This window comes from Cibotium barometz, chromosome 52, assembly GCF_041138505.1.
Source record: "Cibotium barometz isolate CiBa-2024 chromosome 52, ASM4113850v1, whole genome shotgun sequence".
Lineage (NCBI taxonomy): Eukaryota > Viridiplantae > Streptophyta > Polypodiopsida > Cyatheales > Cibotiaceae > Cibotium > Cibotium barometz.
In genome coordinates this window covers 33260391-33284060 of record NC_141097.1, presented here as the reverse complement: position 1 = coordinate 33284060, position 23670 = coordinate 33260391, and the positions used below count along the sequence as shown (strand labels likewise).

At 46.9% G+C, this 23670-nt stretch overlaps 1 protein-coding gene across 1 annotated transcript in view; it reads left to right on the top strand.

Annotated features, from left to right (window-relative positions):
• Window positions 1–23670, top strand: part of LOC147609079 (P53/DNA damage-regulated protein) — a 76221-nt gene that overhangs the window by 15378 nt on the left and 37173 nt on the right. The window contains exon 2 of the mRNA XM_086788450.1: window positions 9136–9245. Coding sequence (XP_086644576.1) covers window positions 9162–9245 — 84 coding nt within the window. The 5' untranslated portion in view covers window positions 9136–9161. The remainder of the gene's footprint in view (window positions 1–9135; window positions 9246–23670) is intronic.

Sequence of the window (23670 nt, the reverse complement as noted above, 5' to 3'; positions counted from 1 at the left end):
AAGGAGGGTAGATGTTACTTTTGTCACACAAAAGGACATACTTCTCGGGATTGTCCGAAGAAGCCTCCAAAGGCCGCCGCCGCCTCCACAGCTTCCGTGGTGAGCACAGCTCCCACACAGACCCCAGTGGCTACCCCTAGTTCTTCAACCCCCGGTGCTTCAGTTGGAGCAATTATTAGCCGGGAGCTCGAAGATAAGCAAAAGGGCGCCCATGACCAGGAGTATGAGCGCAACGAATTGCTCAAGTCCTTTGGCTACATAGGTGGCCAGAGAGTCGTTGTCTTGTTTGATAGCGGCAGCACGGAGGATGTGATCACGGAAGAGGCCGCTACGCGTGCCCGTTTCGAGCTTACTCCGGTGGACAAACAAGTTGAGGGTTTTAGCACAGGTATGACAACGAGCGTCAAGTATGAAGCTCTCGGTGCTAAGTTAGTCATTTAGGGCATAGAGTTTGTGCGTGACTTTATGGCTGCCCCTCTTGTAGGAGCAGACATAATTTTGGGTATCCAGTGGTTTCACAATTTAGTTCCTGATGTCAAGTGGGACAAGCACACGTTCCAGATCGATCGGAATGTGTCAAACACCCCTGTGATCATTAAGTGTGAGCCAGGTATTCCAAACTTTCCGCTCATAAGCCACTTGCAAGCTAAGCGAGCAGTCAGGAAAGGCGCACAGTGTGCGATGATTTACATCCAGACAGCCCAGACGGTGGCCAGTGCTTTCGAGAAGTACTCGGTTCTCCATGAAAAGTTCCAGAAGATTTTTCTTCGGGACAGTCTCCCTCCCCAGCTCCCCCCGTCCAGACCGGAGGATCACAAGATTGACCTCCTCCCAGGCTCGGAACCCCCGAGCAAGTTTTCGTATCGCCTGTCTAAGGCAATGGAATCGGAGTTGGACCGCCAACTCCAAGAATTGTTGCAAGCTGGCTTCATCCGCCCCAGCGTGTCGCCATTTGCAGTACCGATCTTATTTGTCAAGAAGAAAGATGGGTCTTCTCGGTTGTGTGTCGATTATCGTGCCCTCAACAAGCTGACTATCAAGAGCAGATTCCCGATGCCTCGAATTGACTATATTCTCGAGAGGCTGAATGGAGCTAAGGTGTTCTCTAAACTGGATTTAAAGAGTGGGTACCACCAGGTTCGGATTGTTGAGGGGGACATCCCCAAGACAGCTTTCCGTACAGAACGGGCCCACTATGAATTTGTGGTTATGCCATTTGGATTGACGAACGCCCCAGCTACATTTAACCGCATGATGATGCGTATTTTCCGGGAGTTGATTGGAGTGTGTGTGTTCATATTTCTGGAGGACATACTCATATTTTCAGCTACAGTTGAGCAGCATGACATTGATGTGGAGAAAGTCCTTAAGTTGCTGGAAAGCAACGAGCTCTATGTCAATGAAAAGAAGTCAGAATTTTATCTGTTCCAGGTACATTACTTGGGATATATAATCAGTGCCGAAGGCATTCGACTTGATCCGGCTAAAGTAGCCGAGATTGTTAACTGGAAAGTACCTCAGACTGCTTATGACATTAGATCATTTGTGGGTATATGCCAGGCATATTCCACCCACATTGACAAGTTTTCTAACCTCTCGGCAGACCTCACCGATCTGCTAAAGGGAGTGAAAACAAGGAGGCAAAAGATTCGAATGACTCCACGAGCGTTGGAGGCATTCCAGAACCTCAAGGTGGCTTTGTCAGAAGCGCCTTGTTTAGCACTTGCCTCGTGGGACGAACCATTTCAGGTGATCACCGATGCGAGTAACATCGCAATTGGAGGTGTATTGCAACAGAATGGTCATCCAGTAGCTTACATGTCTCGTAAGTTACTGCCCGCCGAAAAGAACTACTCAGTCTATGATCGTGAACTCCTAGCAGTTATACAGGCCTTGAAACATTGGAAACATTTCCTGTATGGCCGTGACTTCGAGGTTCGCACTGACCATCAGGCATTGCGCTGGATTCAGACGATGCCAAGTGCACAATGGAGTGATCGACAACACCGCTGGAGTCAGATATTCCAGCAGTTCGGTGGAATGATTGAGTACCTTCTAGGCAAGGCCAATCCAGTGGCCGATGCTTTGAGCAGGAAGGGACAAGTATCTGCGATTCAGACCACTAGACTGGACCTTGTTGGTACAGGACTAGAAGACATGAAGCACATGTACGCGGATTCCGAGGAATTCGGTACACAGTGGGAACAGGCATTGGATGCCACAGGACCATGCCATTTTCTGATACGCGATGGTTGGCTTTTCTACAAAGGCCGACTATGTGTCATGAAATCATTCCGGGCAGCTCTTCTCCATGATGTCCATGACGCCATTACAGGTGGTCATAGGGGCATGAATTCGACTCTGGAGAAATTAGAACGGCAATACTATTGGCCAAAGATGAGGCGTGATGTGTTTACATATGTACAACACTGTGACATTTGTCAAAAGGTGAAAGCTCCTCGTGGAAAGAAGATAGGGTTGTTACAGCCTTTGCCAATTCCTGAGGGTCCTTTCCAGGATATTTCGATGGACTTTGTCACAAATCTGCCTCCCAGTCCGAGTAAGCGTAATACACAGTGTTTAACTATTGTTGACAGGTTCAGCAAATTTGTTATGCTTATTCCTTGCAGGGCCAATGTGACCGCCGAGGATGTTGCCCAGCTATTCATTCGGCATTGGTACCCGATTGGTGGGATTCCTAGGACCATAGTGTTAGACTGAGATGCCAAGTTTACCAGTCATTTTTGGAGGGCATTGTTTGATAATTTTGGTACTAAGTTGAATTTTTCCAGTGCATTCCACCCACAGACAGATGGCCAGACAGAGATATACAACCAGTTGGCCTTTGATGTGCTGAAGTGTTATGTCCACGATCAGCAAGGTAAGTGGGAATCGTTTTTGCCTTTAGTTCAAGCTGTTTTGAATGACTCTTTTTCTTCAGCTATTGGCAGGACTCCATATGAGGCAGCGTTTGGAAGGCCTTTCCAGTCGTTGTTAACCAGGACTTCGTCTTCAGTACCGGAGGCGAACAGAGTGACGGAGTCTTACCAGGAGATCCTAGAGTCCGTTAAAGACAGATTGGCTAAAGCGCAAGAGGCCTACACTCGACAGGCCAATAAAGACCGAAGGGACATGAAGTTTTCGGAAGGAGATTGGGTGTATCTTTGGATTATGAAGCAAAGATTGAAGCAGGTGGGCAAGCGATGCCCAAAGTTGTCTTTCAGGAGCTTCGGACCATTTCCCATCCGGAAAAAGATTAATGAGGTGTCTATGCAGTTAAAGCTACCTCCGAGTTGGACTATGCACGATGTATTTCATGTCAGTTGGTTAAAGCCATATGCAGGTCCACCCCCTTCAGAGGTCAAAGACGAAGCGAAACCAGACATCATTGATGAAGCAGAAGTAATGGTTCCAGAACAGATCCTTCTGCACCGTCTCAAGCATGGCTCAGGCCGAAGACTACGACAGTTTCTCACGAAGTTTCAGGACCGAGGAACTCATGAAGCGGTATGGCTCGACAAAGAATTTTTCGAAGACTATCCGGCATTATTGACGGATTATTTGGAGGCTATGCAGCTTCCGTCAAGTTAAGCAGAAGGGGATGTCACGTGCACCCCGCACTTGGATGCCACGTAGACATTTCTGTATAGAAGGTGCAGGACCTGGGATGGTGAACTGGTCCCATGTGAGTCCAGTCCGGGACGAGTCAGCCAGGGATCCATCTCAGTCGTCCGAGGTCAGGTGTGCATTGTCCTGCACATGAAGCAGTGCCAGGCCGTGCTGTGAGTCTCCCTCTGGAATGATGTCAGATGTTCTGTGTATCTGGTTTGCAACTGGATGCCAGGCCTCTGTAGGCATGTAAAGCAAATACACCATCCGTGGTGGGGGCCCTACAGAGGGTAATTGGGACCCAATACTGTGTCCTCTCCATCTCCCCTTTCTCTCTCTATTTTCTGCACATCGTCTTTCAGTTTGTGCGTTAATTCCGTCGCGAAAAGAGTGCTGATTTCTGAGTTTTGAAGTACCGATCCTTCTCCGAAGCTTCCGCATATTACATTTACAACCACCGGTTCTTGTTGCCTGAGCTTCTGCACCTCCTAGTCCCTCTACGAGTCCTCCTTTGACTCCGGGATTACCCCCACCAATGCTTACTTCATCACCTCTCCCAACTACATCGGATGAGTCCTCTATTATTGTAGCTAGATCTTCTTCTTCACGCTTTGAGAGGAAGGCTGGCCTACCTCGGTGGGTTCAGCAACTCTTTAGAGATTCTGGTCTCACTGATGCACTGCTCTGTAACCAGATCTCTACCACCATCCCTGGACCTTGCCGTTCATCTCGGGCTTTCACATCTCATCACTCAGAGAATTATGCTTTCCTGAGCTCTCTCTAGGAGATTGAGCCTGAGAGTCCAGAGGAGGCGTTTACGTAGCCCAATGGCGGCAAGCCATGGAAGCAGAGATGTCTTCTATTGAGAGGAATCACACTTGGTCTTTGGTGCCACGGCCTTTACATCGTCGTGTGATTGGTGTGGAATGAATTTCAAAGTCAAGTCTCATGCAGATGGTACTTTGGACAAGTACAAAACCCGCCTTGTTGCTCGAGGATATACTTAGAAGGCAGGTGAAGAGGTTGATGAGACATTTGCTCCTATAGCCAGGTATACCACCATCAGGATTGTTTTGGCTTTGGCTTCTCTTGGATTTGAGAGGTCATATGCAGACAACAACCTCTATATGCTTCGTTCTGATGGGGATATTTGTGTCATTTTTTTGTATGTTGATGACCTTATCCTTTTTGGCTCAGATACTGAGTTGGTCACACAGGTTCAGTCCAAGCTTCCAGAGACATTTGAGATGACTGATCTTGGCCTTCTTCATTATTTTCTTGTGCTGGAGGTTTGGCAGAAAGATGAGTGTATCTTCATTCTCAGAAGAAGGATGTGAAGAAGCTGCTCTTACTTTATGGGTTGTCAGTCTGTACACCTCTCTCTTGTTCCATGGATCCCAATGCCAAGTTATCCAAGGAGGATGATACACCCTTGGTGGATTTAGTCCAAGCTCTTAGAGACATTTGAGATGACTGATCTTGGCCTGCATTATTTTCTTGGGTTGGAGGTGTTGGCAAAAAGATGATTGTATCTTCATTTCTCAGAAGAAGTATGTGAAGCTACTCTCACTTTATGGGTTGTCAGACTGTACACCTCTCTTGTCCCATGGATCCCAATGCCAAGTTATCCAAGGAGGATGATACACCCTTGGTGGATTCCAACAAGTACCGGCAGATTGTTGGCACATTGCTTTACATTGCCAACACTTGTCCAGATATCTACTATGCTATGAGTGTTCTCAGCTAGTTCTCATCAGCTGCTCGAAGGTCTCATTGGCAGGCAGCCTTGAAAGTTCTTCGTTATCTTTGAGGTACTTCAGATTATGGCATCACCTATTTCAATGGTGCTGATTTGGTTGGTTTCACAAATTTTGCTTGGGCAGGCTGTATTGATACTCGGAAGTCTACATCTAGGTATTTCTTGATACTTGGTACAGGATTTGTTTCTTGGAAGTCTTAGAAGCAGAGGACTGTTGTTGCTTCTTCCACCGAGGCTGTGTACAAATCCTACCTTCTCTCCTCCACTGAGGCACTTTGGATTCATCAGATTCTGGAGCATTTGTGTTGTGCCGACGATTACGATCTTCTTGGATTCTCATAGTGCCATTGCTCTAGCTCAGAATCCTGTGATATGGGGACGATTGAAGCGTATAGAGGTGCATTGTCATTTTGTATGCGATTGGATCGAGCTGGGACTTCTTCGACTGGCCTTCTGTTCTACCAAGGACAATGTGGTTGATCTCTTCACCAAACCACTTCCGAGAGCTACTTTGGAGGTATTACGTCAGTGTGTTGGTATTGGACCGTCCCTTTGGCGTTGAAGAGGTGGTGTTGGAAAATATATTTATCATCTCCCGATGGCCTACATGAGCCCTAGCATGCTTGTAGTGGTCATTTCTATGAGGCCTTGCATTAGCATAACTAGTAGACATTATTTAGGTTTTTTGTAGCACTTCTATGAGTCTTTTAGACTATTTATGGCATATTTATGGCTCACGGCTGTTGTCAGCCTGCTGCTGCAGCTGGCCGACTTGCTCATATGTGAGGTATATAAGGGTTCTGACCCTTCTTCTCATTTCTCATCTCACTTTTGCATATTTGCTGGAGGTCATTGGCTGTTGCTAGAGTCTCTCATGCTTGTAAGCACCTACGGGCTTCCCTCGTGCTCATTTTCGGCAATAAACATTTGTCTACAGCCTTCTATAGTTTGTACTTGGGCCTACAACCTGCGTTTTCTCTCTCTTTCAGAGGGGTGCAAGGGTGTTGGGTGCAGGTGATAGGTGCTCTCCTCATGATCTTGCGAGCGGCCGTTTTGGAGTTTCTGGATGGCCATCTCCACCATGGTTGATGTGAAGAAAGTGGATGTAGTAGGGCGAGGTTCGGGTGGGTGTAGAAGAGGAGTACTCAAGTATTAGGGTTGCCAATAAGATTTAGGGGTGTGTGTGTGTGGGGGAGTATATATTGATACCAAGTTCTACAGCCACTATTGGGCACTGATGACGTGAGTGGGGATGTCGTAGTATCTAGTCCATACTATGCATGATGGAGTTGATGGTTTATTGTCTTGTGGATGACTACCATGAGGTTATAAATTGCACAGGTGAATTTGGGCATGTTCCTGGATTCATCTAGGTATATGTCAGAAAGGAGTGCTTAGCAAGGCAGAGGCTGATTGAGCATTGCCTAAAATGAGAGGCATAAGCTGATGTTTAAGGCTCTCAACGGACAGAAGGAGAATCTAGTCTCAAATGACAAGTGTAGAAGTACCCCATGACTTCCACTTGTTTCTAGTATTCAGTGGGAGGATACACCTAGAGTCTCATGTGCTAGGTTCAGATCCTTGACAGTGTGTTTGTTACTGCTAGTCCTCAGTTTCTTTTAGCTAACAGTATTGCCCACTCGAGCAAGTCCGACTGGTTGGCTTTTATTGGATGGGCATCGCACATTGACCGCTCCCCACTTGACGTTGCAGGCAACTCGTCCTCGCATCTATGGCTTTGAGACGACCGCTCCCTTGCTTGAGACCCGAGGGAGTTGAAACTGAGACATCTCACGGCTCCCCAAGAGCATCTTGGCTACCCTTTCTTCTCCTACTTTGCCTGCCTTCTCTTGAAGGAGGAATGGGATTGAGGGCACACTGGCCAACAACCGACATTGGAGAGCTCATGGCATTCCTTCACATGTCCCCTTGATTATTGGGAGGTTGTGGAACAATTTTCGATTGAGAAAGATCTCTGTATTTTTCTGGCTGGTGGTCCACACGATTCTAGAAGTGGGCACCCGGCTAGTGATAGGTGGCCACCCCCACCTGTGGTAGATGTGGCACCTCGCTGAGAGTGCCTTTGGGATTTGCCCAAAGATGCAACAGGTTTGGTGGCAGATTCTGCATCTTTTCACAATGGACAAAGAGGCGTTTTTATATTTTTTTGGGGCACCATTGCAGTGGCCATAGAGGCAGGGCTTGCACTTCTCTTCAAGAATCAAGGAGGATGGCGAGGGTCATGCTTTCAAACTTACAAATCTCCGGATCATTGCCATTGCCGCCATGAAAGCTAGGAGCTCATTAGCAACATCACAACGTGGCATATTTGGCGAGTGCACTGTTGGAAGACTATAGAGGGTATGGTCACAGCCTGCTGGTGGAGACCATTCATTTCATTTGGATAGACATCATACATACCCTTCGTGGATGCTATGAATGCCTATACGGCAGCGGTGTGCAGCCTTCCTATGCATGAGGAGCTTGGGTCCCTTTCTCATCTGGGAATGATGGCGGTCTTTTTGGCATAACAGGTCCCTAGTGTGGCTTTCCCCCCTTGCTGAAAGGAGTAGTCCCCCTCCAAGAGAAGCCAACTATGGAGGGAGATCCCCAACCTTTTTTTCTTAGCATTTGTACTTCTTCATACGGTTGTGGGAAAAAGTTTCTCTCTCTAGTTGAACGGTTTTTTCTTTAAAAGTTACAGGCGCTCATGTTTGTAGGATAATTTTTGTTGTAGAAATTTAAAATGCAAGCACAACTTACAACACACAAATCGATCTCAAAAAATAAAATCTGAGAAGCACAAAAGTCAAGGAAACTCACAAGATAGTCACAAACTCTTATTTTTGTACTAAGGAACTATAAGCATGCAGAATTCTCACTTAGGAACTATGAGCATGCATATGTCTAGAGTCTAGACAGAACGTAGCCTCCTATGTGAATAGCATAAACATTTTTTTTTCTGTTGCATAGAGCATGTAAGATTCCATATAAAACCATTTTGGAGACGTCTATATCTAACTGAAATGCTAGTTTCACTACACAAAAATCCTTTTGTCTGCGTGAGGAGCTCAGCTTGTGCACTTCACCTTGTCACGTGCATGTAGAATACCACATTGTCGTGATTGTGACTCAATTCTATTTACACTCACTCAATTTTTTTATTTTTAATTATTTATGAAAAAGATGTTAACAGAAGGTCACAATCCAAGTGCTACATAAAAAAGGATAAACTCATGCGTTGCATGAAGCATGACTCCCCAGTTGTAACCTTTCTCTAGCATGAAGCATGACTCCCCAGTTGTAACGTTAGTGGGGATGTCGTAGTATCTAATCCATACTATGCATAATGGAGTTGATAGTTATATAGTTTTGTGGGTTGACTACCATGAGTATATAACATGCACGTTTCTAAAAGGTGAATTTGGGCATGTTCCTGGATTCATCTAGGTATATATATATGGCATGAAGGGAATGCACTTCACTTTGGTTCATAAGCTCATTTGTAATCAGCTTTGCTTCTACTTAATCATGTTCCAATACATAATATGAAGGCGCCCAATTCTTTTTTGAATTCATCCAACTTGTGTTAGTGCATTTGTATCCATGAACACAAGTTATTTGTTCAAATAGGTTAATAGTAGTAGAAAGCTACACACATGTATTTTGTGTGCAGAAGGAACCCAATTCTTTTTTGAATTCATCCATTTTGTGTTAGTGCATTTGTATCCACGGACACTAGTTATTAATGACTTGTGCTTGACTAGGAGTCATATCATATATCATTGCTGAGATGGACGAGGGCGTGGAAAAGCTGCAGCAAGATCTTTCTGAGGTCGAATATGAGGCAGAGCTTTTGCTTCTTGCACGGGGAGAGGTACATTTTATTGCTAGGTTTTCAACTAATTGCAAGACTTATAGGATACCTTTTTGCATTGATGGACAAAGTATCTTTGCTCTCTTATGTTTTAAGATACTCCCTTATGTTTTATACCTCGGCTTTTTTTTTTTGTTTGTCTCTATCGCTGCCCTCTCTTTTGATCGTGCAAGTCTCATTTGTCACTACAATCATGTATATTCTTGGGTTGATTTTATGGTATGGATGTGGTTTAATGTCGAATTCTTCCATGGCATAGATCTCAGTGTACTAATACTTTGTTTTGAACATGGCGATGATGACTTGAGTTTGATTCATGATGTGGATCGGTTCCATTCAAATTATTTTATGTTGGCTCGTGCGTATGCTCAGAGTCCTCAAAAGAGGTAAAGAGAATAGCTGGGGAAGGTGATTCTTCCATGGCTGGTCGGTCTCAGAGAGAAACTACCTCATAATAACAGGCCTGTAATGCCAAGTGACCTCGCCCTCCCTATTAGAAAGGAAGGGACTCTGGTGCCATGTGCGCAAAAAGTCTCTTGGCGCCTATGCATGGGATTATATCTTCCTTGAAGCTTACTTGTTGGATGACAAGGATTCATAAATAAATTGCAAAATAATAATTAACATAGCATAGAGTAAAATTTGCACATAACATAAGATTGGGTCCAATTTGCTCACACAAGAGTAAGCCTACGTTTCTTCTTGGTGTATTTTAATCATATTGTTTGAAATAACTTGTGGAACTCAAAATAGTGTCCATTTTTGCAAACATGTCGACTTCAACAAAAATAGCTTTATTGAACGTGCAACCCAAACTTCTCATAGATCTCAAACTATATAAATGTGTACATCTCTTGTAAAATTAAATATGCATAAGGGAGCTTTCACATGTTCTAATAAATATATCAGTTGCTAATAGATATGAATGCCGTCCAAAATGGAGTAAATGTCACAGGTTGTCACAAGATCAAATAATAATAATCCGTCGACACTCAAAGTTGAGTGTCTCAAAATCTTCTTAACCACCACCAGCTCGCCTCCGTTATCTAATCCAAGGATTTGCACTTACATCAATTATGTCAATAAATTAATAAATTAATTGATTAAAAATACAAATAACCATACAAAACTCAATAAATCAAGACTTTTAACCCATACTCTCATGCATATACGAAATCATCCGCGTACGTGTAAAGTAAGCTATGATCGCCCGGTTTTAGAAAGGCATCTCAATCTAAATCCGTCTAGGAGAATTCATAAATAATGAGAAACGTGAGAATATAAAATTTCATGAATTTACTTATAACATGCCTCGAGGATAATAAGTAACTGTCCTCAGCTATCACAAAAGCACAAAATAATCATGGGCGAGTACGAAGATAAGATGTAATTAAGGATGGATAGGCTCGCTAGCGACAACATGATGAGGGAGCCATTGAGCATCTTTAATGGGGTGGCTTTTATACTTCACTAAATATCTGTGATAAATATTTTCTCTTCTTGTTGTGGTCTGCTCATGGTCTAAAATAATTTCAGGATCTATAGTATCTTAAATGGCATCAACACGACCGAAATTCAATAGCACACATGAATGTATTTGGAAATGTGAATTTATTTGTACCTGCACCGTTAAAGAGTGTAGCGGTTGCAACGGTTTAAGGGCACAAAGTTAATGGACCCATTAAGGGTAATAAGGGGTAGAGAAAATGCCTTGATCCAATGTCCGAGCACTAGGCACTACAACGCCGAAGTAACCCTACACCATACTCCCAAGAAAAGCTCGAACGACCTTGACAAGTGGGTACCTGTACCTGAAATCGACATAGGTGGGTAGGTAGAGAATACTTAGGGGCACGAGACAACTTTCTCTAAGAAACTTGGCAAAATGGCCCCATAACTTTGGGAGAAGGGGTGCCTCCTCATCACAAAGGAGGTCATTAGTGACCAGGCCCAGGAGGTGACTGTTTATCAAAAACACGTCTCTACAAAGTCATAAGACCATGTATGGGGGCTAACGCCTACCTAGTGCCGGAAGGTTAAGGGGATTGTCTCCCGGTATGTTCACGGGATGTGTAAGCCTCGCTTTTCATAGAACGAGAGAGGTTCGTTGTCAAGAGTTGCAGAGAGCCGTAGTCGTCCTTTTCCTTGAGGAACGCATGACGTACTCGTATACGCGGTAAAGTCATGCATGCACGGAGTCACACCTTTTGGTCACTCGCTTTTGGTCCATAGGAGAACCAAGTGAGTGGTGCATCTTAGTCAGTGAGAGCAGTTGTTCCCTTTAGTTTTAAATTTAGGTACCATTATCGAGGGTAGGGCCTTGTGGGTGATCATCAGGATGGGGGAAGATCGTGTGGGTCTCCTCAAGATATGTCTCCAAGAGGGTGGCAGGCTGAACGGAGTTCTGGATACAGAGCTTACTTAGGCGGATTTTTGGGAGACTTCAACATGTTAGAGGACCTAGAGAACACACAAAGAGGAGGACTGGGCACTATTTCTTGGGCCGAGCACTTCGCCTGGCAGGAGTTGATACTCACCATGAGAGGACAGAATCCCTAACACCTGCCAGAGTTTGGTCACATCCATGGGAACCTCCACTTCTCTAGATTCGACAAAAGGATGTATGGACATAACCTTTCCCGCATTGATAGATTCTATATGGATGAGTGGGCTTGCAACTGCGGGGGCATGATGAGCATTATTGCAAGCACCTCTGTCAGACCATGCCCTTGTTCTCCTTCACCTAGAGGACCCTTGGAGGCCCAAGGAGCAACAATGTGTTTGCATCCTAGGAAGCTTGATTCAAGATCCCGAGATTCAGGCCGATCGAGGAGATCTTGGAAGCTCTCTTTCAGGCAGGGCTCAGCTACAACATATTTAGACTCAGGTCTTGGACCCTTTTAAGGTTGAGGCACGTATCCAAACACCAGCACCAAAAACAATGAGACAGTTGAGGGGTTTCCTTGGGGCAGATCAGCACTTTCCTACTGAGGGCAGCCCACGACAAACTCATCTTGTTTCAAGAGCAGGAGAGAAGTCTTTGCAGGAGCCTTGCTTCTCTTGAGCGCCTTCAAGAACACGCTGCAAATAACCCTTGACTAGAGTCCCAGCAGGAGTCAACTTGCACAAAGATCCACTCGATTGAGGAGAGGGTGGAGTTCCAATATCTTGTGTGAGCACCTTTCTCGACTCTAGCAGGAGACATGGTCACTCAAGATTTTTTTGAGTTGTAAGGCTCCCACCATCGCACATGGGGGGCCGAAGGCTAAGGAGTATAGTTGGTACCATTGAGTCAGATCTACCCCAGGTTCGTGCCGTTACCACAGATTTCTCTTAGTCGTCCCCTCACCCCCAGATTGAGGCAGTGAAAGAGAGAGTTTGGCAACACACATGGGAGGTGGTCCCTCCAGGTTTACACAATTTTTTGAGCTCCCCTTTTTCATTGGGATCTCATGGAAGGTGGTCTGTGACCACATGCTGGAGTGGTTCTCGAAGGGAGGAGGTGATCGTTTGGAGTTACAAGAGTAGCCCCATCACCCTCCTTGGAAGCGCCTACAAAATCCTCGCTAAAGCCATCAACCGTCGCTTCTAGCCTCGCCTTCTCAACTTGATCTATGGCACCCAAACTAGGTTCGTTCAGGATAGGAGCATCTTGAAAAACATTTTTACCTTCAGGGAGGTGACCGCCATAGCTTGTCTCTCTATCAAGAGGATATAGCAGTTCTGCTCTTGGATTTCAAAAAGCCTATGATAGAGTAGATTGCGCTTTCCTTGAGGGCACCATGCTTCCAATAGGATTCCCGACCAGCTGGATTAGAGGAGTCTCAACACTTTATTCCACCACCCACAGCCAAGTCCTCATCAAGAGGGGTGCATGCGCATGCCCGAGTGTGTATGTGTGTGTGTGTGTAAGCAGGGTAAGTAAGACCGCAAATTTGAACCCCACCATTGATTTTCAAGACGTTTAAGAGATAGTTCAAAATCTTGTGGAGATAAAACAATGCCACATACTCTGATTTAGATCTGCTCTTGCGAGCTCCGCCTCTTCCCCCTCCCGTCTACCTTCCCCTTGCTGCTTCTCGCCGTCGCGCGCCCCCCTCTCCCCCCCCCCCCCCGCCTGTCCCCCGCCATCTCCTCCGCCTCTCTCCCCCGCCTCCTTCCTCGCTTCCTCCCCCGCCATCTCTCCCCCCCCCCCCCCGCCTCCTTCCTCGCTTCCTCCCCCGCCATCTCTCCCCCCCCGCCTTCTCCTCCGCTTCGCGGCTCTTCCCCCCCGCCTTCTCCCTCACCTCCCCCTCCGTCTCGCCCCTCCTCCCACCGCTAGCTCCCCCGCCTCAGCTCCCCCCTCCCCCCCCCCGCTCCGCCCCCGCTCCGCCCCCGCTATCCTCTCTCCTTCCTCCTCTCTGTTTCCTCGTAGGGATGTGTCCCTCCCGTTGGTGACCCCGGTCTCTGGCCTTTTCCCTCTAGAGGACTCCATGGAAGCCGCTCCGACTACCCCTGCCGATTCCGGTCTCCGTTTGGAGTTCACAGATGCAGATCATCAGTTGTTTGTTTCCACAGTATACGCTCTTGAGGCCTCCTCCTTGGTCTGCAAGATAGTGGGTAGCCGTCCGATGTGGAAAGAGCTTCGCGACCTTCTGCAAGGCAGCCTCGTTGGCGTGCCTGCCAAGATCGTCAGCGTCGATTTTTTGGGACGTGGCTACTACCAGGTGGATTTCGAGTCCCCCCCAGGCAGCTCAGACGGTGCTGGCTCGGAGCCCCATTGCCCTCCGCTCATCCCGGGCGTTCCTGGCGCGATGGACTCACGGTTTCGACCCCGCTTCTGACCCGCTAGCAGGCGCGACAGGTTTCCCCATCACTATCTGCTTTCCTGGACTCTGCAGGGAGTACTTGCCCCTCTTGTCATCCATTGGCAAGGCGTTCGGGCAGGTGGTGGAGATGCCTCAGACAGCGGCTTCAGTGATAGCTCGGGCAGCAGGACTCCCGGCCTTTCGTGTTGTGGTTCCGTCATCGGAGTCCCTCCCGAAGACGATCCTCCTCCCTTTTCTTTCTGGAGGACATCTGATACAGCGCGTGGAGTATTCGGGCCTCCCCGGCCAGTGCTACATCTGTCGGGAGATGGGCCACCTCGCACGCGCCTGTCCCCGCAAGGGGGTTCATCCTTCACGCTCTGCCGCCTGTGGACCCCCTTCAGGAGGCCCGAGGGGTGGCCATCCACCTCAGAGACCGGACTTCCCTGGCTCGTCTCAGCAGGCACCATCATCTGACGAGCAGGCTCCGGCGGAGGTTGCCGCGCAGACCCAGGAGGCTGGCGGATGGCAGGAGGTTCGCCGGCGGAAACGCCCGGCCCGCAGGGACCGTCGCAGACTCCAGCAGGCAGCATAGGCTGGCGTCCAGGCGACTCCGGTTGGCGTCCAGGCACCTACCCGCACTTATGCTCCAGTCAGGGATAGGCGGCCAGTAGGTCCCACCCCGATGGACGAGGATTCAGTCTCAGTGCCCGTTGAGGCCGCCGGTGGAGCCCCCCACGTGGAGACCCCGCTCCCGCCTCCCCCCTCGGGGGGCCCCGCCCCCTCCATGGAGCAGATTCTTGAGGATCCCGGGCCGCACTCTGCGACCCCTGGCCCCTCTTCCCCTCACTCGGAGAGCACTCCTTCCACCCCCCCCTCTCCCCCCCCTCCCGCCTCCCCCGGCGGCCACCTCTCCTCTGGCAGATGCCTCTCCATCCTCTCCTCGCTCTCCCCCCTCCTCTCCGCGAGCCACCATTCCTCCCTCGGCCTCTCCAGGATACTCCTCCAGACCACCCACTGCCCCGGGGCAGCGCAGCTGGGTAGGCTAGAGTTGAGTTCAGCGGCTGTTCCACCGCCACTCCGGGCCGGTGGAGATGGCGATCCTAGCTTCGCCCGCCACAGAGTTCTCTCCAGCCTCCCATGGGGGCCCCCCGCGAGTGATGGGACTCCCAGTGGATTACGGTTTTTTCAGGTGTCTCCAGCTGGATGCTGGCCCGTTCGAGACACTGGTTGGGCCCTTGCGAGTTTGCGTGGTGTGCCATTCCTCTCGTTCTCCTTCAGTGGTGAGCAGCATGGTGGCCTTCTCCTTTCCTCTCAGTGTTGCCCCAGACACAGCATGGGATTGCAACTCTGTAGAGGAAGTTTTGCGTGATCAGATACTGGAGTTTTCTCACCACTTCAGTGACTTGGGGCTCACGGACTTATTGCAGACCCGATTACACTCAGCCCGCATGAGCTTGTTTGGTATAGGAGATTGGCGGGCGGATCCGGTCCACACCATAGTTGAGGCGGTGCTACTGATTCTCCTCCACGCCGCCCTGAGGATGCAGCCTACCTTTAGATACATATATGCAGAGGATTGGTCTCACGCCTATGCCCTGGACAGGGCGAAGGTGGAGTGGGGTTGGACACAGAGACAGGTCACCCTTTTTTTGGAGAGACTCCGCACCCGGACAGACAGTGACTATTCTCCCTCCAAGCCGGCGCCCCATAGCTCATCCATGAGGATCCTCTCATGGAACATCCAGGGTCTTGGTGGACCTCGCTGCTACATTGGTTGGGGCAGACTTCGCCAGGAGATCCAGAGGGCTCTCGTCGGAGGACCCATAGATATCCTTTTCATCCAGGAGCACCACCTTTCTGCCGGGCGTACCCGTACCTGCGGGAAGATCTTGCCAGGCAGGAGTCACACTTTTTGGTCACCGGCATATGGCTCCCAGGGGAACCAGGGTGGAGTATGCATCTCAGTCAGCGAGCAGCTTCTATCCGAGGTTGTGGATTTTGGCACCTGCGGATCATCCGTGAGAGCATGAGAATCTGAGGCCTCTCTATTTGAGACCATGTGGAGGTGGCGAGCCCAGGTGCCCAAACTGCTGTAAGCATACATCAAAGCAGGGGTGACTAGTGTGTCAAACAACCACCCCTTCGTGCAGGGCTCCTAGAAGTGTGCTTGGTGACATTGTCTCTCTAGCATGGCGAGAGGTGCATACCCTCGTGTGAGTCTATCCCTGGCTGCCTGTGCCATAGTAAATCTTCCTGGCGGAGTTGTAAATGTAATCCCCAGGTACACATATGAGTCTACCACCTCCACCTGTCCTCCTCCTAGTGTGAAGATGGCTTGTCGTCGAACCGGCCCTGAGGTGTGGAAAATCATGGCCTTGGTTTTCCCAAGGTTCACTGTAAGCCCCCTCTATGTGCAAAAGTCATCAGTTGGACATTATTATTAGGGTTGGTAGACAACTCACCAACATTAGATACTATAGATAGAAGTCTAGGCCTTAGTCATAATCATTCATTGATTAGTTAGTCATCATTGAGTCATTGAGAGCTGAAGAGCAGTGCTACCATTGAGTATCTCTATTCGGCATTGTATATACTTCGTGTTACTAATACGTGGTAGATTAGGTCATCTCTCTCTACTGTGTATTGAGCATGAAGTAGTAGTTTATTGCATGGGTTTAAGTCTCTGATTAGTTGCTAATGGCAATCAATCAATCATAAACACGCTTTTGCAAGCACCCATGTTACAGTCGATAGAGAGTGCGGCTCTGACAAAAGAAGGGCTGCAAATTTTTCTCTCATAAGGGCTTGGAGATCCATCACAAACAACCCCGTCATCATCAGTGTTATCACTGAAGTTTGCATTTTTTTAATCAAGGCTTTGTTTTGCAAATTCTATACCAGATAGCTTGTGTGTGCAAGGGGCCAAACACACCAAGTAGAGGACAAAGCAAGCAAGCAAGCAAGCAAGGTGGCTTGTTGGTGCTTCAAACATGGCCAGACAAAGGGTGGAAGAAGGCACATCAAGGGGGAGCAGTGGTGTGCACTCATAGGCCAGATCTGGGAGTTCAAAAGGGTGGCCAGATTCAGCAAAAATGCAACCCTATTCAGGCTGCAGAAATAGCACACAGTAGGTGGCCATCCATAGGAGCAAAACACATCATCAAGACATGTCCAAGGGTGTGCTACAGGCCGGCCACCTGGTAGGGCTGGCCTGTAGGCTGCTCAGGCCTTCTGGGCCTGGCCGACAGCCTGCCCTTGCCCCTAAGGGGCTGGCCGACTAGGCCTATGCCCTATAAGGGCTGGTCACTACATGCTATGGGACTTGTGGGGCGAAACCCATGGCCTATGGGCTGCCCCACATGGTTCAAGTGTAGGGCAGCATGGGTAAACCCATGGCCCTGCACTCTATGCAAATCTACATGCATCCTAGGTGCCTTGCATTTGGCTACAAGCCTATCAATGCCCGGAACACCTGTCATAAGTCCAGAGGGTGACTTACAGTACGGAATGGCACTGCTTCATGTGCTGAACTGCACACCTGACCAAGACTATATATGGGACTTGTACACTTGACCTTGGACGCTTAGAGTGGAACCCTGGCTGACCCTGGCTGACCTGTCCCCGACTGGGGCTCACAAGGGACGAGTTACCACTCCAGGTTACCTACTGTACATATGTGTCCTCGTGGCATCCAAGTGTGGGATGCACGTGACATCCCTTTGACGAAAGCTGCAGAGCCTCCAAATAGTATGTTAGTAATGTTGGATAATCTTCGAAGAAGTTCTTGTCAAGCCACACCGCTTCATGCGTCCCTCAGTCTTGAAACTTTGTGAGGAATTGTCTTTCTTTTTGGCCGGTGCCGTGCTTGAAACGATGTAAGAGGATCTGTTCTGGAACCATAACTTCAGCTTCGTCCACTATGTCTGGTTCTTGTTCATCATGGACATCGGAGAGAGGAGGTCCAAGATAAGGCTTTAACGAACTGACATGGAACACATCATGCATGTCTAACTGGGCAGTAGCTTTAGCTTCAGAGAAACCTCATTGATCTTCTTTAGAATGGAAAAGGGACCGAAGCTCCGAAACAATAACTTTGGGCATGGCTTGTCCACTTGTTTCAACCTTTGCTTCATGATCCTGAGATATACCCAGTCTTCATTGTACGCCGTGACCCCATTGTACATCCTCAGTCCAGGATAAGTCAGGCACGAGCTACGTAGGTCATTCCTCAGCCTTAGCGGATGAGTGAGTCAGTCAAGTCTCTTAACCCACTTGGAGAGAATCATTCATGCATGTAGAGTCAGTAGAAGCCTTAGGGTTTGCATCAGAAAGCACTCTGCATCCTGCATAATATGCATTCATATGCCTGTGCATCATTTAAACATCCTAGAATCCTTAGGGAATTTACTAGGATTTATCTGGTATTTTTTCCATATTTTATAGTATTTATTTAGCATTTATTGTCATTTATAAATATAAACTTTATTAAATGACCAGCCAACTTGACCAACCTCCAGTTAGTATAAATAGGCTTGCATAGGGCTTAGTTTCTCATTCAGTCTTCAGTGTGCTAAGAGCTTTCCTCCTCAGCCCTAGGAGTTCCCTTGCCTTCAGCACTAGACTAGTCTCATCTAGCTCTTGGAGAGCTTGAGTTTGCTTCAGCCTACCTTGGTTCTCCAACACATGCATCTTCAGCAGCCCTACAGCCATAAGCGCATCAGATCAGCTCCTGAATCAGCAAGAAGACCTTTGTTTTCTGCATATCCAGCAGCCGGCCTATACACAGCAGCCCTACAGACTGCTTTTTCTGTCGAGCAAATCAGCCCTACCCTCTGCGTTTTTCTGTCCAGCATCAGTACAGCCTGCGTTAACAGTTTGACAACAGTTCTTCCTTGCGTTTCAGTCCTACAGCAGTTCTAGAGCAAATCCTCCGCCTATATGCATCATCCATACATGCTACAGCTATCTGGAAGGTAACACAGCATTCATAAGCATTTACAGCATTCTAACATAGCTTAGAACAGTCCACCATCTCCTTTTCTCAGCCTCGGTGTGCAGCCCTTCCTCATGCCCTTGGGAAGAGTGCATAGACTCGAGATCAGTTCATCGAGGTGTTTCTACAGCCGTGTACAGTTCAGCTGTCACCATTTGGCCACCCGAATGGTTCACTCTTGCTTTCACACTATGTACATATTGGATTGGTGTCCATGGCTTATGGAATGTGCCTATGCATGTGATTGACACGTGTCATGCTGTATAGTTGGATATGATATTCCGTTGGGACTTGACGTTATCATGCCCATAATATCTGGAGGACTTGGCTTTCCACTGGGACTTGTGCCTTTGTGTACATGCCCGAAAACGCCTGGAGGATTGGCTTTCCACTGGGTCTGGTATCGCATATACTTGCCTGGAAACGCCTGATCTTATATGGTTTCATGAACGGAAATTGCTCATGCCAATGCTGCATTGCATAGCATCTTTATGTGCTTGCCCTGCAAATGAAATTGCATGCTGTTTTCATGCTTGCATGACCTATGTGTAGTTCCGGGCTAGGGGACGCCCGCCCGTGAACCGTGCGTGTGAAATTGTCTGTTGACATGGTTGTGTGGCATGTGAACAGGTGGTAAGTATTACCCAATCTGGGCTTAAATAGCCTTTAGGACTTAGCCAATATTTATTATTTTTTTTTTCAAAAAAGGCGAGATTTATATTAATGAGAAAGGAGGGTTTAGCCAATATTTATAAGTGAGTGTGTTCCCACTTCATTAAAGTTTGGGCGCCCAAAAGTCACTTATAAATTATGACCGCTTCCAAGTTCACACTCACTGAAGTCCCGAGGCGGACAAGACTCAATGTCCAGGACCTGATCCTCCCTTTTTACTCATAAATGGGTATCTCCCCATGTCCCCTCACCTGATTGGACCCCAATTCACTTACTTATTAAGAGAAAATTCCTGTTATCTCTTCATGAGGATTTTTGGAGACTAAAAACTCTGTTTTTCCACCATTTCTCTCCATTTTCCAAGCTCTCCATAGCCATACCCAACTTGCTAGGGTGTTTTCCAAGCTTCCAAGAGTGTTTCCAAGTGCTAATCACTCTCCTACTCACTCCCAATGACTGAAATTCAGCAAAACAGCTCTCATTTTTGCTGTAATTTCTGGTCTTTTTGCTGAAAACCCTAATTTCAGCCTTCCTTTCTCAAGTTGAACCATAGGGGAAGCTTTCCCAGGATTTTCTTCAGTGTCTTGAAGACTTTTGTCGCGAAGGATTGCGGCAAATCGAAGATATCAACACTTCTAAAGCTTCCAACGCGAAGGCTTCCGCTTGCAACAACTTCTATGAAGACTGGTAAGCTAATTGGACAATGTGTTGTCATTACTTATTCAGTAGAAGGACAGGACTCCTTGTTTAGCCGCCCTGTGTAGTATTTCTCTTGTCCTATGTGCTCTTGAAGATGTTGCTACCTTGCTTGGTAGAACATAGAGCCAATGGTAGAGAATATGGGCACTGAAGTCGGCCGGGCATCAAGGCAGATCCATGGTGATCTACATCGACATACCATTGTTTTCTAAATGCTGAATTTCATATGCCTTGGCATGGAGGATTTGGCAATGGATGCCCGTGAAGCTATGTATTGAATTTCTCCAATAGTAATACAATTTACTCAAGGGAGGGGTCGGCCGTTCCGGCTCATTGTGTGTCTCTTGTCAATTCAGCATGAATTGTGATTTGTATATCTTTCGAGTAGCTAATTAAGCTAGAATGCTCATTTCTATTTACAGATGGCCATTGGCTAGAATGCTTGAAGTTTTTTCAGTCAGGTGGTCATAGACCAGATGCCTAGATGACTGGATTTAGCACTCGGGTGGTTAAATTGACTAGAACACCCATATGAGTGATGAGTGGTTTCAAAGGCAAAACCATATGCTCAAATTGTTTGAACAAACCATGAATATGTGACTCTTTACAACGAAGCCTTCTTGGACCCAAAGCATGCAACTCTAGAATCTAGGAGAGTTGCCATTTTTGGCAAACTTCGTTGTCAATTTCTTTACGAGTTGGAATATTTTTAGCATGGAAGGTTATGGGAGAATCACCTCTTAAATTAAGACATGTGGCATCTAGAATGACACAAGTGTCTCTGAACTTGTCATTCCACCTTAGTACTTACACTTGCCAATTTAGCTAACACTTGTCAATCAAAGTAGCCACTAGTCATTTGGAGCTAATATTTTTAGATTTCAGTCCACTTTATTGGATGTTCCCGATTGTGGGCATCTTTTCAACTCTCATCTATTGTAAAGGTTCAGGCACTTTTTGCCCGTGGTTTGATTCAATAAATTCCTGCAAAGGGACAGGGGCTTGTTCCCCTCTCAGTGAGGTCTCGTTTCTCTTTCCTCTGAATTCTACTTTCTTTTGTTATTTGTGATTGTTGATAAAGTGGATTTGTTACAAATAGTTCATCAATTTTGTCACTTTCACGTTTTCTTGTGTTACATGGTATCAGAGTTAGGTCTTCTCTTGTGAGAACTTTCCCAAGGTGAGAATTTTTGGCCAGCCCACATATCACATTCACCATGTCAAGAGAAGGAGAGGAGAATATTGATTAACAATCTGGAGAGTCTCGACGTTCTTTGACGGTGTCCTTTTTAGACTATGAGAAGATTCAAAGGTACAAAGACCTCAAAGCAAATCCAGAGATTCAAGATTTGATGAGAGAAGAGCTAAAGCTAGGGCTGAAGCTAAAGTCTTTGAAGACTTTCTTATTGAGAAGGTTGCTGCGATTGATGGTGTTGCAATAGTGAAAGCCTACCTCAACATGAAAAGAGTCTCTACTTCAGAAAAGACAAAGACCATGAAATTTACTTCACCCACCATCATCAAAGGAGGAAGTCAACAAGCTGTAACCTTGAAGTCCCACCATACCCAAGCCGCCTCATCTTGTCCTAAAAATCCTCATTAGGAGAAGGAGAAAGCCAAAGAACTAGAAATGTCCATGGTGGCTGATTCGCCGAAGGCTGATTCGCCGAAGGCTGTTATGGTGAAAGGACTAGCGGTAGCGGTTCATGAAGTAACTTCACAAGTAGCTCCCAAGCGGGAGTTCAAGCCTGTAGAAAAGAGCGTCAAGTTTGATGCTTTCTATGGTAAGAGAGATTCTTAGAACCCGTTTCTTTCATTAGGCAATTCGATACTGCTTTTGGTGGTGAAGATTATTTTGAAAAGCGGGAGTTCAAGCGCGTAGAAAAGAGTGTCAAGTTTGATGCTTTCTATGGTAAGAGAGATTCTCAGTGTAGGCATATGAAGATTTTAGACTTGATCATCAATGGTGACATAAATCTATCCGTCCTCTTTCTTCCTCCAGTACATCAGTTATTGTGGTGGCTCTTGTTGTGCGGCTATCTCGGGTGGGACTCTTTCTCTTCTTAGTCAAGTCTGTTTTTGCAACTTAACAAGATTGTCAAGGAATCTGAGGTGAAAAGACCACTTTATTTATAATTCGAATCCAAAGAGAGTTAAACTTTAGATCGAGCTGATTCTGGGGTTCCTTACAGTTTGGTCAACCCTCTTAGGATCCTAGGATAAAGATCCCTTCTATAAGAAGAAACATACAAACTCATTATGAGAAAATAGATCATTCATATCCTCAACACAATAATGGTCCAATTAACATCTGAACATTCCTCTCAATTATACACGTTCTCGATTCGTCATTCCACAATTGGGTCTATTGGGCCCAAGGTCAAGTTGCGAACAATCTGTCAGCATGATCCACTAATCCCATAGTGATCTCCTGAAAGTCTTGATCGTCTACCAAGCTACTAATATCATTGCTGGAATTCTCTCCATTCATCATCATCATGACTTATTCAACTCATGTACTTTCAACCAAAATTCAAAAAATCATCATCCTTCAATCAGAATCCAAATCAGTTCATCAATTTTCAACTAGAATCCTCAACTCATATCAACCAGCATTCGAAATCATCATCTAGGATAGCATTCGAAATCATCATCTAGGATAGCATTTTTGCCCTCTCCCATGAGGCTCGCTCCAAAGGGTGTAAACCCCTTCGTGTCCACCCTTCTTGTCAGAAGGTAGCTCAACCATATTGAAGTCTCCTCCCACTATCCAATGATCAACTTGTGGAATGACATTTGTAATGGTGTCCCAAAAGGCCACCCTTTCACCTCTCACGTTAGGTGCATAAATATTCAAGATTCCCAATTTCTGGCCCTCATGCATGATCAAGATCTACTGCGCTCTAGCAGGGATGATAACACCGTGCCCAATAACATGAGGCATAACAGATGTTGCCACTGAAATGCAAACACCCTCTCTAGTCCCAACAGCCGAGGACTAGAAGGTGTGGCCAGAAAGCATCTTACCAAATTTGCCACACTGAGATCTATCCAATTTGTGTTCCTGCAACAAAAGTATATCCATAGACCCTCCTGTAATAGTAGGGTGAAGCTCGTCCTTCAGAAGGCGCTTCCTACCACGGGTGGGAAGCCCTCCAAGGCCCCTGAACATTCCATGAGACGATTCTGATGGAAGAGAAGAGGGTTTGACCCCCGATCTAAAAAGACGATGGGCAGCTTGAGGACGCCTCTCATAATGCTAGAGGACAGG